This window comes from Diadema setosum, chromosome 16 (genome assembly GCF_964275005.1).
Source record: "Diadema setosum chromosome 16, eeDiaSeto1, whole genome shotgun sequence".
In the NCBI taxonomy this organism is placed as follows: Eukaryota; Metazoa; Echinodermata; class Echinoidea; order Diadematoida; family Diadematidae; genus Diadema; species Diadema setosum.
In genome coordinates, this window is record NC_092700.1 from 18161081 (window position 1) to 18178970 (window position 17890).

The 17890-nt window shown below is 40.6% G+C and overlaps 1 protein-coding gene across 1 annotated transcript; it reads left to right on the forward strand.

The window, feature by feature from the left end:
* The first annotated feature begins 14497 nt into the window (after nucleotides 1–14497).
* On the forward strand, nucleotides 14498–17319 carry LOC140239648 (uncharacterized). The gene is made up of 2 exons (XM_072319478.1): nucleotides 14498–14814; nucleotides 16632–17319. Exons 1-2 carry the CDS (start codon nucleotides 14498–14500, stop codon nucleotides 17317–17319), a joined length of 1005 nt encoding a protein of 334 aa, XP_072175579.1.
* The last annotated feature ends 571 nt before the right edge of the window (nucleotides 17320–17890 follow it).

The window sequence follows — 17890 nt, forward strand, 5'->3', positions numbered from 1 at the left end:
TTTACGTACCTGAGGTGTAAGTTTGGTGGTCACAGCTCAAAGCTAGAAAGAGTAAACAACGAATTGTTGACGACGCCGACGGCGACGCCGACGTCGACGACGACGACGACGAGGACGACAACGGAATAGTGACGCCTATGTCTCGCTAAAAATCTCTCTACTATTGTGGACAAAATACGCTCCTTATTTGGCAATGTTAGATTTTGGTAGATTTTGGGGTTATTTATACCTATAAGGACATAGTTATACCTATAAAGGGCTTACTAATAACTCACAATTTGAAGAATGGGCACGGTACTGTACTCAAAAGCACATAAACTTTTAGCCATTGCACACACACACAGAAATTATGATATTGTGCCGCCATATTTGCAGAATAGCGCGTATCGCTATCCCCCCCCCCCCCCACAACCTGTGTAGGCCCTACACTGGACTCTGATTGTCACACATACCCACGAATAGTGCTCCGAGGCTCGTTCCAATACCAAAAGAGACCTCAGACAGAGCAAAAAGTAGGGGAAAATCATCATGAGAAGCCCGGTCTTTACTTATGATGAATGTAAGAATGCTTCTCGCCGCCAAAGTCAGGGAGGAGAAGAAGGTTGACGTGACCATCACTGCAAAATGATTATAAAGTGTGTCGGCAAGGAGAGACGCCATATTCAAGACCGTCATCATCAGAAAGATGTCGGTGGGCGTACTGATTATAGAGCTAACTGGCCCGCTGAAAGCACGCCCGAAGAACGCGCACACCGCCGTAGCGAGGCCGAGGTACATTGCTTGATCCGACGAAATCCCGCGATCCAGAGCTCGCGGAATGACGAATGCGTGCCAACCCCCTCTTACCATGCTGAACAAAGTTCCAGACAAGATGACTAAATTCTGACATGGATCGCGGTAAAACAACGAGATTTTCCACCAGTCAACTGAACATAAAGCGTTGTTTGTGACTTCATCATGCGTCTCACCATCTGCCATATTTCCTCCATGTGATCTTCGTAGACGCTTACGATTTGGCAGTGGCGATGTCGTCGGAGCCTTTTCGTCAGTAATCGTACCAGACGGTGTTCGTTGATTACCAGTATCACACAGCCGGTCCTCCCCATCTCGAGACCCCGGAGCGGGCACCTGATGACATGTACATGTTTTGTTGTTCTTACAACCCATCTGACCACTACAGACCTCCCCTGCACCACTTCCGGCGACTCGGTCTTGGGTCAAGTTTAGCCCATTGTGGGAATTCCCCACTGAGGGATTTCTATCCGACGATGTGATCATGGTGTGGTTGACTTGATCATCAGCAACATGTTTTGATGACTTCTGTAGTTGATGACTCTCCTCATTTGTGAGGGTGTGGGGCTTCGCTTCTTCCTGCAGGCAATGTTTCGCTGCTGTGCTATCACTGTCTGTTTCTGGCGTGGACCGAACGTCTAGTAGCAAGACAAGTGGTACGATGTGTCCATGAATAGCGCCAATAATTCCCAGGGCAGCTTGCCATCCGTAGATTTTGCGAAAGCACTCGCCAAGAAAGGGCACGAGCACCATACCGAATGCATAGCCGGATTTACCCAAGCCGTAGAGGAGATTAAAGCGCGTCGAGTCAACCTCATTCAAGGTGATAATAACACAGGTGGCCGTTATGCTATTGCCAATCCCTGAAAAGATAACATACATGAAAATGAATTCATTCGGGATATAAATGGTGAAACATGATTCACTTAAATTCTTATCTGTTAGTTTCATATTTACATTATCAGCTATTTTAGGCCTTTAGTATGTGTGCTTGTATTAGATTCATATACTGTAGCACAAACACGGAATACAAGTGAATATTTCCACCCAAGTTAACATATAAGTGTAATCAAGGATTGTAATTATTTATCACTGGTTTTATATGCAGAGAAGAAGGTGTTTAAAAATGTTTCGCAAGTTTTCGTGGGATCTATAGGGCAAAAGAACAGCTAAAGCTATAATATGGACTCCTGATAAATCGTACCCTCATTTTGCCCTGCCTCGAGGTGCACGTAAATTAACAAAGATGATGACAGAACAAGAAAAAAAAATCCAGAATCATTTCGAATTAGAGTTACAGTTTCGAATCTAATCAATGACGAGTAAGATATAAGCTGAAATGGTTTGGAAGGTAGTAAATTTTTATCAGAAGCTACTGAAGGACCACAGGCATAGATTTACTTCTGCTGGGCACTATAATAGGAACGGCCACGGAGGAGCAAGTCGAAGAGCATATCGTTCATATACAGTAACTGAGGCAAACTACATGCAGGAACATCATCAAAACCCTGGACCGCAGTTAAGTAATAAACATAATAATATTCGTACAAAATATTGCATATTGCAAAGATTTAAAAGTCAAACATCATAAACGACTCGCACAAATCTGAAAAACTCAGCGTTTAGTCGAACGGAGTTTTTTTTTTCCAAAAAAGAATCAAAAAGTAAATTCTAACCCACTTACTCACTAAACGTAAATTTGACATCCACCAAGTTGCTTTTAATTATATCGCAGTGCGTATACCTAAAGAATCCATAACATACAGTCATGATTTCTAATAATACCTCCCGTCCCCGTCGTATGAAAGTATGATAAATTTCACTTGAACAGTAGCCAATGGGATTTCTTGACTTAGATTGGCTATAGAATACTTCTGGTATGGTAGTTACCATTGAATGCAAAATATTGGAAGACAGTAAACGTGTATCGTAAGCTACTGAAGACTACCTGGTTCAACTCACTTCACAAGGGCAATGAAAGGAGGACAACCTGTCACGGCAATGACAATTTTAAAATGGGCTTTAGAATCTCTGCAATCTGATTGGTCAATTATCATGCACTGATTTTTACACACTGAGCCATACGTCCGGTAAAATCCGAATGCATGGCTCAAGCCTTGTATTGCATTGTCGGTGTATCGGACGCAGATGGGGGAAAAAGATTTAATTTCATGAATTCACCTGCCCATTTTTATAAAACATAATATGATGCACAGGCCTATTTCGCGGATCAGTGAGAATTGCATGATCTGGTTTAACTTTGGAAAGCCTAAAACCCACTATAGCTGCGCTCATGGGTTTTAATAGTTCCAAAGTTAAACTCGCGCATCCCGTTCTAACCGATCCACTCTGTCCTGTGTATCATTGAATTTTGTATAATTAAACGGGTAACGTCAGTGTAAAGAATTGAATTGTGACCTTAAATACATACTCTACTGTACTGAGCCACAACAGATGATGATCCACCATAAGTTTTACGTTTGCTTATCTATGGATAAACTAAAAACTATATAATAGCGAGACTCGTCTCATTATATCATTCGATTTTCCATGCTCTCCATATTAAACCCTATAACTGTCCCTGACATGATATTCGGAGCTGTATACCTGTTGTATAAAAGAATTGAAATTCCATCGCGGTATTGTCAGGATGACTTTACATAATCAGGTAAAAATCCGAAGAAATTGTTGTTTCAATATTACCAATCAAATCTAACAACATTACCAATCAAATCCAACCACGGAAAAAAAATCATGTAATCGACATCATTCAGTTTTCATACAGTGTTATACTTTGTACTCTGTACATTGTATGGTAAAAAGGATATAGACAGTATGATTATTATGTTATTAAGAGATTATGGGAGTCGTAAGGCATTCGTTGTAATGTGCCATTCATAACCTTCTTGCAAAATATGACACACCAGTGGTATCAACTAGTGTTGTTGATATTGCCCCACCTGAAAGAGTCATCATGGTCATTAGAAATCGAGCATTCATCGACAAAGAGGCCAGAACGAAGCACCCCGATGATGAAAACGCTCCCCATATCAGCAGGACTCGTCGAATATTCTTGCGACTATACAGATATGCAACTACTGGACCTGTTTTAGTAACAAGCAGAACATTCAAATTCATTAAATTCTTCCGTCGAGATGTTTTTCATTGCAACTGACTGACAAATTGCCCCACATCGACGTAAATAATAGCACTGAATTGATCAGTGTTTTAGTAGCAGCCACGATCAGGAGGTCGTAGGCTCGAATCCTGCTCGAGTATGTACGCCCATCATTTTTTATCATAGCTACTACTTCAGTGCTTATTTACGTCAATGTGGGGCAATTTGTCAATCAGTTGCAAAGCAGAACATTGTCATATATCATTTTCTTTTGTATAATTGTAAATGATATATACTCTCTAAAAAAATCGAATGAAAATATTCACCCTTGAAGGAGTGAATACAGGAAAAAAGAGTGAATCCAAAATCTTCGAGTGATCCCTGAGGTCACTCCAAAACGAGTGAAAATGAAAATTTTCACTCGAATTTCACTTCAATTTCACTCTAAATTCACTCTTTCAAGAGTGAATATTTTCACTCGATTTTTTTTATAGAGTATATATATATATATATATATATATATATATATATATATATGCCTGGGAGTGTGAGGAGAGAGAGTGTTGGGAGGGGATATCCCCTCCCACAAGAGGGAGATTTTGCATTTTTGACCTGAAATTCATGGAAATGGTGTACTTGAAAGTTAGTGACCAAATTATTGGTGATAATAAAAAAGTGCTTATATATATATATATATATATATATATATATATATATATATATATATATATACATATATATATATGTATATATATATATATACGTATATATATATATATATATATATATATATATATATATATACATATAATATACATGATAATATACCTTAAGCAATCATTATTTCAAAGTAAGATATCTCTCTACAAATCTCTTTTTCCTGTGGTTCACAGTGCCCGTCGACTCTTCGACAGACTGATGTAATATGAGAAATCCCTGCATGTTCCTGAGACACATCACTTTTTTATAGACATAGATACCTAGTTGGTAACATGAATATGCTTAGAATGTGAATGTTGTAAAACTTCTCTTTGACTCTTTGAGAAAAGAAAATTGGAAATGTCATAGGAACTCGATTCAAATGGATTTATTGCGAGACTTAAAAAGTGCTTAAACTATATCAAAATGATTGTTGTCACCTGTGTTCTTATGTTTGTGTCTTTACTAAATGTATAAAGACAAAGGAATTACCAATCCAGAGCTATGACCCTCACTGGTGCATGCGACCGTAATTTTCCATTTTGTGACAAACAAATAAGTAATAGATTACCACATAGGGTACAGTAATGAACCAGTTATTCATGAATGCAAACAAAGTGCTATAATCAAGCTTCCTAAAGGCCGTGTCACACCTTTCCGGGCAAGATACGCGGGCTTGTTGCGAGTAGGGATTTTCCAGCACGCAGGAGAATTTTCTGCGGGCGGACAAGAATGTTTGCGAGTTTCGCACTTGTGTCTTACCTGCTAGACGCGTGCTACTTCTTCTTCTTCTGATTAAGTCTGCCTCCTTCAATAGGCTGAAGATTCTTGCAGACTGTGTTATTTACATTATAATACAGTTTGTTCACAGATATTTAAAAGCACATAACAAATTTGAAGAAAATAACTAGCTACTGTGATCAACCGTTAGTCGGTTTCGGAATGATCCCACAGATGGCGCTGAAACAATTTCCGACGACAGGGAATTCCAGCTCCTAACAGTTCTTCGAAAGAACAAATGGCGATGTGATTCAGTTCTCGAGTATGGTACCTGATAGAAATGTGGTTGATTCTGTGCTGAAAGATGAGTAAGATTATTGTGTATTTTGTACATCATGATTAGCCTGTCATTTTCTCTGCGCTGTTACAAGGTGGTCCAATCAAGTTCTTGCAGCATTTTGGTGACACCTGAGGTGTTATGGTAACGATTCAAAGTGAATCTCGCAGATCTTTTCGCAGCAACTTACTTTCTTCTTGCGCGTATTCCGTGTGACCTGCGTGAGAGCTTTGAAACCAGTCCGTTTTCTGTTACGAGTACCTGCGTTGGAGTTGGCTGCGAGGTGCTGCCGGTGAGGGTCTCCTACTGGTGTTCTGCGTGTACCTCTGCCGGCGTGCCCAAGGCCTTGTCATACCGTATCTGGGGGAGTTTTGCGGGTTGACTTATGGGGAAACAAATTTGCTATCCGGAGCTCTCCGCAGTTGGCCCCCACGTAACTGACAGTACCTAGCACGTATCTCAACCGTAGTTGCCGGAGGCGCGCACGCAAGTTCGACTTATCCGCAGCAAAGTTTTGAGCATGAACTTTTCCGAGTGAGTCGCGGGGATTGCCCGCAGTAGTCCACGCAGAACACCAGTAGGATGCCCGTAACTGCCGCAAGTCACAAGCAGTTAACCCGCTTGAAGTACGTGGTGCCCGTGGATCTATGCCTATGCGCCGGAAGCGCGTGTCATCTGCGGGCAATCTACAAGCATGATACGGGTGTTTTACTGGCAAAGAACGGTGTCGAAACTGCCAATATCTGTGTAGCTGGTAAGTTCTGCGTGCATGCTGAAGGTCAGTTACCGCCTTTCTGCTGGTTAGCTGAGAGTCGGCTGCGGCCAAAATACATTGTAATGGCATTCTGTGGGAGTTCTGCCATATCTAATTCCTTCAGAGAGATTCCTTCACCAAGTTGTCAGCCCTCACTCGCCACCCATGCGCCTGACACGTATATGTCACATGGAATGCACGTAAGTGACAAGGTCTTTTTTTTTTTTTTTTTTTTTTTTTTTTTTTGCTGCGGGTAAATAGGACCTGCGTGCGCAACTCCGGGTAACTACGGGTGAGAAACGTGCTAGGTACTGTCATGTGCGGGTCATCTGCGGGGACCTCCGGGTAGTAAAAATTGTTCTGTGCAAGTCACACACAAGGCAAAGCTAGCAAAACCCTTGGGCTGATAAGGAGAACCCTGTCATCATGTTCCAAAGCTGTAAAATCCAAAGCATACATGAGCCTTGTCCGACCACAGCTGGAGTACGCTTGCCTGGAATCTCTACTCTTCTAGTACTGCCGAAGGCTTAGAAAGAGTCCAGAAAGCAGCTGCTCGCTTTGTCACCTGCGACTACAAAAGATCCACCTCAGCTTCAGGGCTTGTTTCCAGTCTGGGATGGGATCAACTGCACACACGACGTCTCCATGCACAGAGCACCATGTTCTATAGAATACATCACCAGCTAGTCAACATCCATCTTCCTCACTTCATAACCCAAGCTCCATATGTCAACAGAAGAGATCATGTGCTCAAGCTCACCGTCCCCGTAGCATCAATTGATTCATATAAATTCTCATTTTATCCCCGAACCACTCGCATCTGGAACCAGTTACCAACCATGGCAGTTACTGCCCCAACAGTAGCTGCCTTCCAGGAGGCTGCCCTTCCTGCCATCAGAGGGCTGAAACCTCCTGTGGGTTCCTTGTTGCTGTAAATCTTACAGAATTTTTAGTGTGCACATCACTATTTTTATTGTAAATATACTACGACTGCACCATCACCCACTGTCACAGCACATCCCATCCCAGTTTAGTTCGGAAAGAGCTGCTTCAGGGATGATCTCATCAAGGTCAAGGTCAAGGCTTGACCGGAAAGGTGTGACACGGCCTTTACCGTTATACAATGATCACTGTTGGCACCGTCATCTTCGCGAGTGAGGGCGAAATAGAGTGATGCAGTACAGCTTGCAGTCGACGAAGATGTCTTCAGAACAAATCGCATAATGGAGCACAGGAAAATAATATGGTGTGAAAGGATCCTGAGGCTTTCTCTTCTCAAGCAACGAAATTTTGGTGGAAAATTATCTTATTCCATTTAAAGAGATTCAAATCTTCACTACTTTGATTTTTTTTTAGTTCGCAAGAGGAATCTGAGGCGAGCATCACATAGCAAGTGGAAGTTGTCTCCCTGTTACCTGCACGATATGTTCGGCCTTGCATAACATATTTATTATCCGAGATACGAGAAAAAAAAAGCAACAACATAAGATGTTAGCCTTTTCCCTTGATCCCATGACCTACAACTTTCTTTAGCAAATCTTTACCTGGTAATACATACATACATACACAAAGTTTCAAGAAAATATCATTAGTAATGGTAGCGATATGGGGGGTGAAATTTTACAACTTGACCTTGATTTAATGACCTTTGACCTTGAGCGAGTGTGCCCAAAAGTGTATGACCGCAGCTTTATCATCTCATACATACATAATTTATGCCATGTTTCATTTGCATTGGCTACCTCCAATGGTGCTACAGTTACGCTGTCCATGAAATTGATTAGAGACGAACGGACGGACAACCCGAAAACATATTGCCACCGGCTACACTTCGTGGCGGAGGCATTAAAAAAAAAACAAAAAAAAAACAATTTGACCACAAAAACTAAGAAGAACTATATACAAACCTGGACAGAACATGGCAGCAGTGTAAAGTCCAAACATGACTCCGTTGTCGATGGCGGTCATTCCAAGTGTGTTGTTGATGTCGGGCAGAAAGATCCCGACGCATTTCAGCATCCCGAGCACGAAACACATCTGCCAGAAGAGAGCGAGAACAAACTTCAGACTCCGAATGTTGGCTGAAGTAACACCAACTCCCATCTTGTTAAATCTCACTGCCTCGGTTATAGCTATAAGCTTTGTCGAGAAAGTCGTCAATGTGTCAAATTGCTCTCAGTAGCACATCATAGACAATGTACGTATTTTGCTAACCGTTTAGGCACATCAATAACACATTGACGAGAAAGCCGTCAATGTGTCAAATTGCTCTCAGTAGCACGTCATAGACAATGTACGTATTTTGCTAACCGTTTATGCACATCAATAAAGTGTAACTCAAACCAGCATAGTATCAACGGCAACCCATGCAATCAGGTCGAAAGTCAAATACTAGTAATACTAGTAATACTAGTACATCCAAAGTGAATCATTCGCATGATTGGTGTATCGTCACAGTACATACACAGTTCGCAGTTACAACGTTGGCACAGCCGAAGAGTAATACAATAAAAGGTACACACCGAGGGCCGTTAGGTATTGGAAGGCCTGTTAAGTACTATTTCTTTGTCCCGAAATTCACAATCCACTTATGCGTTGCACGTTTACACATACCAAGGAGGCTCACTAATACCTCCTTGCACATACATCATGACATAGCACAGGATCGTCTGCACAATACCAGAGATAAAAACAAATAATAAACGTGGAGCGTATGCAAGATGTACAGGCGACTCCCGTTATAACGAAGTCCTCCGGACCAGCAATTTTCTTTCATTAATGATAGAAATTTTGCTATATCCGAATTAAATGATGTGTATAAATACATTGTATAATTATTAAGATGATAATCTGGGCCCTGAATCTTCCTTCGTTAATGTATCCGGAATTTTGTTATAACTGTGTTTGTTATAGTAACGGGAGTGCACTGTAACTCATTTTGTTTGTGAGCCGCGAGCTCCTTTCGGTGACCTGTGGAAAAATTTTCCGTGCTCTGTAGGAGGCCCTATATTTGCCTATACGCATACCGGTAGGCATAATTTTTGCTCCACAAGGACCATGCCTGACACTTCACAAAATTGTTTGAATTGACTCACATACGTTTCTGGTTTTAATTCATAAAACGGTGTTATTGTTTTTTTTTTCTTTTAGGCAGATTTTGAAGCAAGACGAAGGGTTTTCTAAACAGCGTTAATTCCGTGACTCCCTATGTGAAAAATTTAGTTTGACCCCGTGACGCCATTGGGCGTACTCAGCTCACTAATTGTCAGAGGCCCCAATTCTCGAAGGTGGAATAACTTTATTACACCGCTTGGCCGCCGATTTATTACGCCTCTTATGCAAATCAGGCCCTCGTGACGTAAAATGACGCGATTTATTCCCCCGAATCTATTCTCAAAGGTGGAATAACTTATTCCCCGGAATAACTATTCCGCGGAATAGTTATTCCAGCTTTGAGAATTCGGGTCATACTGTGCACTGTGACTAGATACGCGAGCGCCGGTAGACCCATTTGGTATCTGCACCAATACGATTGTAACTCAATACATGCAGTATGACATTATAGACTTAAAGAGATGGTACAGTTTCGGTTTGGATGGGCCACTCTGCCGGTTTCCAACTTTTTTGTTTGTGTGTTTGTGTTTATGAGATAATAAGAAACCTCTTATGAAATATGAAAGAACATGTACTTCTTAGAGGAATTCACAATTTATTTGATGAAAATTGGTTTTCAAATCGCTGAGATATAAAAAAGCGATCTTAATAAAATGCGACAGGCCACGACTTTATTAGGATCTCTTTGTTTTACCTTGTTTTGTTTGTTTGTTTTTTTCTTAATATCTCAGTAATTTCACAACCGCTTTTCATCAACACTTAAACTTTCAATTCCCCTTGGAATTTTAAGCTCTTTAACATTTCATAGAGTGGCTTCTAAAATATCTGGCAAAAAAGGGTAATTCCAGGCAATTTTCATAATTTCGAATCATGTAGTACATAGAGAAACAGCTCCATGTATAAATTTGTGAAATCTATTGTGGTACTTGAGCAGAAAAAAAACCCGATAATCTGCCAATCTTAAACGAATTACACCGTACAGTGTTGTTGACATGGGAGCCTCACGTATTTTAGAAATGCAGCGGTGCAGTTCAATTACAATACCGCTTGCTTAACAAGTTCACCTGTGTAGAATCTATGCATGCCTTCTTCGTTTGTTCTGGTTCTTTGAGCCCCAACTCATGCATTCTTATGATGAGGCTGCCATGTTATCATCCTTGTTCATTGCAATTTGTTATGAATTTTTGAAAACATTATTATTCCTCATCCCCGGCAGTCACTATAAATCCTGAAACTCTGTACTCAGTATAAATATAACTTATTCATAGTTGTTCAAATGTAAAAGTCTGAAAATCTTCCGGAGGTCCCCTTTAAAAGCTGAATCCTCATCTCAACCAATACTATACTATCCCTTTAATAGAATTGGCATAGAAGTAAGAATGGCGGTATTTTACTCCTAGAATGTGTAGTTCAGGGGATATTATTTTGATTTGTTTGTGTTTGTAACCCCTATGCTGGTAATGTTTCTTCAAAAAAGGTATAGTATCAGCTGATACTTGAAATACATGAGCAATGCAGGAGAGAAAACAGTAGTAGAAGCAAAATCCGAACACATTGAGGATTAGCAGTGTTTAAATTTGGCCTATACAAACAGATTTTATAACAATGAAGATCCGAGCACACCCAGGTCTGGTACGTCTCATTTTTTTCCTCATCATGCGCATGCTTAAGTGGGTAAGTATATACAAAATCTTCCTTTTTGTTATGTCTTTCTAGAAACCTGCTACTTGGAGATTCAAGAAACTTTCGAGCATTAGATTTTACGGTTTTTAAAAAGGAAATTCTTCCTTTCTTTGAGAATAATAAGAAGAGGGGTTATTAGCTCCCCCAGTCCCCCCCCCAAAAAAAAAGCAGCTTGATTATCCAACTTTATTGCTTTGCATTAATCTCCATCGAATCAATCAACTTTGTATATATATATATATATATTTTTTTTTTTTTTTTTTTTTTTTTTTTTTTTACTCAGCTCTTTGATGAAAGTGTTGGGACATAGACACTGGGGATTAAGGAATCGATTAAGAAAATTTGGACATGTCTTGATTTTAAGGTAAAAGACTCGATCCAGGTTTTTAGGTCTTCTGCTAGGATGTTTTATCAGGCGGCCTTCGTGTAAAATCACCTTGTATTCCACTTTGCACAAACACCACAGAAAATGAGGGAGCTCGAGTTGGTGATGTAGCATTAGAAGTGGATTTGTCCCGTGAGGGCAGGAGGGGTAAGGGTCAAAGGGTAGAAGAAGAAGAAGAAGAAGAAGAAGAAGAAGAAGAAGAAGAGGGAGAAGAAGGACAACAACAACAACAGACAAACAAACAAATAAACCAAAAGTAATGACCACCTTTACTGCAGAATATATGCGTTTTCAAAGAACGACTAAAAAATCGACTTGTCCAGCTTTTTGTGATAATATATTGTATCATGAAACAGTACGTTATGAATGCTGTAAACGCCTATAAACCGTGCGGATATGATAGTACACGGACCATTTATGTATTATCATGTCGCTTTTGCCCTCGCAGCTAGACAGAGTATGTAAACCCAGACATGCATATGAATGGCCTGTATCAATATAGATATTACCTACCTTTTGTTTACGGATGGGAGAAGTCACATTTCAACCGACTTATCATGTATAGTATTACTCGTGCCGTGTGAGATTTCGCTCATCAAATACTAGTACTACAATCATGTACTACATCTTCAAACAAGAGTAGCCCGTATCAACGGCGTATATGATGTACAGTGTATATTGAACATCATTACTACTGTGACGCATGTGCTTTTGACGGAAATCGTTTTGCTATAATGAAAACTTTATAGAACAAGTCTACGCTTATGTTTTGTTTCGTCTTTTTTTTTTCTACCTGATTGAAGAGCTTTCAAATTCTTTGGAACGGTGCTTGTTTCTGAATGGGACTCGAACGTTATAGAATGTGAGTTCCTTTTGGACACGCATAACTGGTCTGTATCAACATAATAATATTACCTGCCTTATACGCATGGGAGAAGTCATCTTGGGCTTAAAGGGATTGTACAGTTTCGGTTGAGACCTAGCTTCAGATTTCTAAAACTTTTTGGTGAGTTAATGAGAAACTTTTTTTATGAAATATGAAAGAGCATGTAATTTCAAGAGTAATTCAGCGTTAGTTTGATGAAAATTGGTTTTGAAATGTCTGAGATATAAAAAAGAGCGATCCTAATAAAAGGATGGACTGGTGGGACCCAGCTTTTATTACGATCGCTTTGTTTTACTTTGTTTTTGGGTGCCTCAGCCATACCAAACCGATTATCATCAAAGAAAATTTTAATTCCTCCTATAATGGTATATCCTCTGTGCTCTTTCACAAGTGGTTTCCTGGTTTCTCGAAAAAAAGTTAAAGGCCAAATTCTCATCTCCACCAATACTAAACTATCCCTTTAAAGTAAAGCACTGCTATTCAACCAATTTATCATGAATAGTACACTCGCGCCGTGAGATTTATCTCAATAAATAATACTAGTAGTAATTTTCAAACAAGAGTATATAACCCATATGCCGTATGATGTATATTGAATATCATTCGTAATGTAAAATACGCACATTTTTATGCATTCGCTTTTGACGGAAATTTTGCTATGAATGAACAAATTTAGGACAACTTGTCTTTATGTTTTGTTTTGTCTTTTTTATTTTTCTACCAGATTGAAGAGCTTTCAAATTCTTTGGAATGGTGGTTATTTCTGACTGGAACTCGTATACGTTATAAAATGTGAGTTCCTTTTGGCAACGTGCATCTTCTTGTTCTTTTGTTTGTTTGTTTGTTTGTTTGTTTGTTTGTTTGTTTGCTTGCTTTGTTTGTTTGTTTGCGTAATAGAGTGAAGCTATAATGTCCGCCAATACCATGGTTGAATGGAATTGACTAGCAAAAGTGGTGAAGACCTTCGCATTTATCACCAATATGCTATGAAATCAATGCTATAAGTACAACAGAGTCGTGACAGTGAAAATGTTTTAAAGAAGTGATACATTAATCTTACATATTGCTGTTCGTGGATGCACCACAGTCAAAACAACTGTCGATCTAGTGTATTGATGTTTTTTTTTTAATCAAGTCATTTACTTTTAAGTCATTCTTCATGCTAATATTCAAAACATTCGGCACAATATCTAAATAATTATAGTTTAGTATTTTCTGTTATCGTTACAACTGACAGGGATAAGACAATACGGAAGGATCGTGTGAGGAATATGCCTATTCGGGACAATTTTTCTTCTTAAATAAGTACCAATACTGGTGTGATGTTAGAATGCTGTAACGGACATTCTTTTGCAAGGAGAGAATCGACACCTTGCTGGCACGTAAGGCCCATAAGGTCCGACACTGCTTAGTGTCGGTCGATCTCGTGGGCCTTCATGTTTGCCTAGTATCGGACTCAGGGACCTTATGTGCCTAATGTCGTGCTCATGGGCTGTATGACTCGTAGGCTGTATATGACTCGTATGATCTATGACTAGTGGGCTGTATGACTCGTGATGGGTGTCAAACTCGTGGCACGCACCCAGGACGACGTAAGGGTTTCAAAGATGCCATTGTACGAATAATCGAAACAGGGGAGCCTCGGTCAGGGGTCAGTGAAGACCCCTGAAGAGGTACAAAGACACTCTGAAGGCAAACCATACAGAGCTGCAATTTCAATGTGAACTCTTGGAAAACAACTATACTCAAGACAGAGCTCTTTGGAGGCACCAATTCTCTGCATTTTAGCAGCGCAGTTATCATCATTATTATTGCCACACTTTGGTGAAGTTATTGAATTGCCATTGCCGGGTCATCCGTGAAAGTCTGACAATGGCTTACCTCGTTGTAATTCAGATTCATGCCATTTAAAATGCTCTGTCGCACCACCCCCATATAGTGAAGACTGTGAGAGTTCCATTTAGCAGCTCACAAGTCTGCACTGCTGGATAAAACGCAACGAAATCATCATGGCCGATTCGCCGTCTCAGCCAAAGGGTGATATCCCACAGCAATCACGCGTCATGTTGTGGTGTCTCCCGCGATCGACCTCCTCGGTTTTCACCAAGTGCTTGAGCTTCGTGCCGGACTCGCAGGTCTTCTTCGAGCCGTACTACTTCTGCTACGAAGCCCTGGCCCAACTTCGATCTCTGGGAATCAGTGTCGATCTCTCATCGTCGTCGACGGATTACTACGATCACGTTGACCAGGAGACGTGGTCCAAGGTAGCGGAGCTAATCAGTGGAGAGAAATGTCCCGACACCAGAGTTGATTTTGATATGTTTAAGTGAGATTATTTTTCTCGATATTTTCTTTCGCACTTTGCCTTAGAAGACTATAAAATACATGTGCATTTGTTACACTTTTTAGTGTGTATGTGTAAGGGCGGGTGCAGGTCGATGGGTGTTTAAGCAGGGGTGGATCTAGGAATTCCTTAAAGGGGAGGCGCCCTTGCAAATTAAAGGGGAGCGCACGCGCCCCCATTTTTCTTTTTATTTCTTTTGTTTTAACCGAAAATGAAGAGGGGGCACGCACCCGGTGCGCCCCCCCCCCCCCCGGATCCGCCACTGGTTTAAGAGTCAATGGTTGCCCCTCCCTCTCACTTCCCTATCCCTGTTGGTTCCGACCCTCTACAGTTTTCATCGTCTACTTTACACCAAGTCGTTGAATTTCCTTGAGGGGATTAGTACCTCCTGCAACACTCCAAGCCCCTCGCAGGCCTACTCTAGCTCTTTGGACACCTACACACCCGCTTGATGGCGACCTCCTGTAGGCCTAATGTTTTCTCTCTCGTTCAAGTGTGAATGTAGAATTCAATGCCGTTACTTTCTAACATGCTATGTTGTTACGGACATGTAGGCCCTATTGTTGTTAAGGATTCATCCATTCCTATGCTAATTTGAATCTTTTTTTATTATTTTTTTTTGCAGGTCTATTTACTTATTACTGTAACTAGGAAAATAAAGAGAAACATAAACAAAACAAACCAAACAACGACTTTGTGGAGGAGTGGCGGATCAGTCTGAAATAAATATCTCCATGATTGCGTACCAAATAAATTGCGTACCGTGATGTATAGTGACGAAGGTCCTAAGTTCTAAACAGAGGGTCTTAAGTTCGGAACCTGCCAGTTGCGTTCACACTTGGACAAGGTGTTTTACCCACAACGTCCCCTTTAACACGTGTGTTTGGTACATGAAAAGGCACTGGTAGGCCTAATAATAGCAGGTCTCACTTGGAGAGAAGTGTAGCCACTGAAGGTAGTGGATTTCAACTGATGGTACAGGTGCAAGTTTGGTCCGTGATTGATAATTGTTGGCCTTATTAATTAGCCACCACCACCACCACCACCAACAACAACAACAACAAAAAACTCTTCAAAACGTTTATCAGTATTGATAGTATATTTTGATGCTACCAAAACTGTTATTGTAAAAGAGACTGTAAATGCTGGTTGAGGTGAGGATTCAGCATGTAACGTTTTGCGAGATATTTAGAGACCACTCTATGAAATGTTATAGAGCATACAATAGGGGAATTAAAAGTTAATTTGATGAAAATCGGTTTTGAAGATATCTAAAAACAAGGTAAAACAAGGAGATCCTAATAAAAGTCGTGGCCTGTCAATTTTATCAGGATCGCTTTTTTTTATATCTCAGCCATTTCAAGGCCAATTTTTATCAAATAAATGTTGAATTCTTCGTGAAATTACATTTTCTTTCATATTCTAAAGAGGTTTCTCATTCACTAAAAGAAAAATGTTAAAAACCTGAACCCTCACCTCAACCAGTACTGTACAGTCCCGTTAAGGCCATTCCTACAACTAACTACCTTATTGCAATTCTCTTACAGTTTTGATATTCGATAATCAACAGTTCTATAAACTGTGCCGCTCTGTTATTACTTTAATGCTCACTTATATGTCCAACACTATACGAAATATTACGAAGGGGTCACGGTACAATATCCAAGTGATTGTATTGGCAACACTGTCTAGTAACATGAAGCCGATAATACAGTGGTTCAGGCATTATCATTATATTACATCAGGCCTACATGAAAACTAAAGCACAAGCATGACAAGTGCAAATCATTTTCTCCCAGGTATTCGCACATTCGAAGACTCCTACAAAATCCTGATCCAAAGAACCAATTGGTATTGCTGAAGGACGTTGCCCATTCCATCGACGGGCGCTACGAGTTCCTTCCCGACAAGACTTCCAAGTTCCGTTTCGCCTTCCTTCTGCGACACCCAGCTAAAGTTTTCTCGTCCTGGAGAAAGGTGATGTACGGGCTGCGTCAGTCGCTAGAGGGCACTGCGCAAGACGGTAACACAGAAATCGCGGATAATTTCCACATGATTAAAGATATACCAGCTGTGTACAATCCTCCGGGGCTCTTCTACAAGGAGTTGTACGACCTATGGATTCACGTCAGGGAGAACTATGAGCCGAATCCCGTTGTCATAGACAGCGACGATCTGCTCGCCGACGCGGCCGTTATCTTGCCAAAATTCTGCCGGTGCTTGGATATTCCTTTCACCGACGACCGTCTTCACTGGGACGCCAGCCCTGCTACGACTGACCGCTGGATGTCGGCATTCACCCCTCCGAATGATTTCGAGTTTATCCGTATTTATTGCCACACGGCATTCCATACGTCGTATTTCAGGGCACCTACCCCGTGTCCTTCTTATGACGAGCTGACGCTAGACGTCAGAGAGTGTGTGGATGTCTCTATGCCTTACTACCAAAAAATGTATGAGCACAGAATCAGAGCTGACGTATTATAGCAACTGTCTGTCTTTAAAGGGCTGATATGATTTTAGATGAGATGGGGATTCAGGTTTCGACTTTTTACAAGATTATTAGAAGCCACTTATATGAAATATGAAAGAGCATACACTTCCAGGAGAAATCCAAACTTTATTTGACGAAATTTGATTTTAAAGTGGCTGAGATATCAAAAACAAACAAAATATAACAAAGTGACCCTGATAATAGGTGGGACCCACCATAGGCCTATGCGTATTGTGTAAATTTTGTGAGAGTGTGAAGCCAGTGGCCTAACAACGATCCTTGAATTGGATAGAGGCGTTGGAAAATGATGCATGAAATACATGTATATACCAGATAGTTTCCAATCGTCACAAAGAACAAAAGAAAAATGTGCATGGGGATTGTCTGCAAGAATGTATATAGGCCTAGTTTGAATTGATTGGATATGGGAATTGTCTGTAAGAGTGCATATCGTTTGAATTGATCCGATATTATCTGAATTTGTGTTCATGTTTGTACAGAGTTTATACAGTGTATATATGAGGTTGAAGGTTTTTTTTTTTTTTTTGGGGGGGGGGGGAGTGG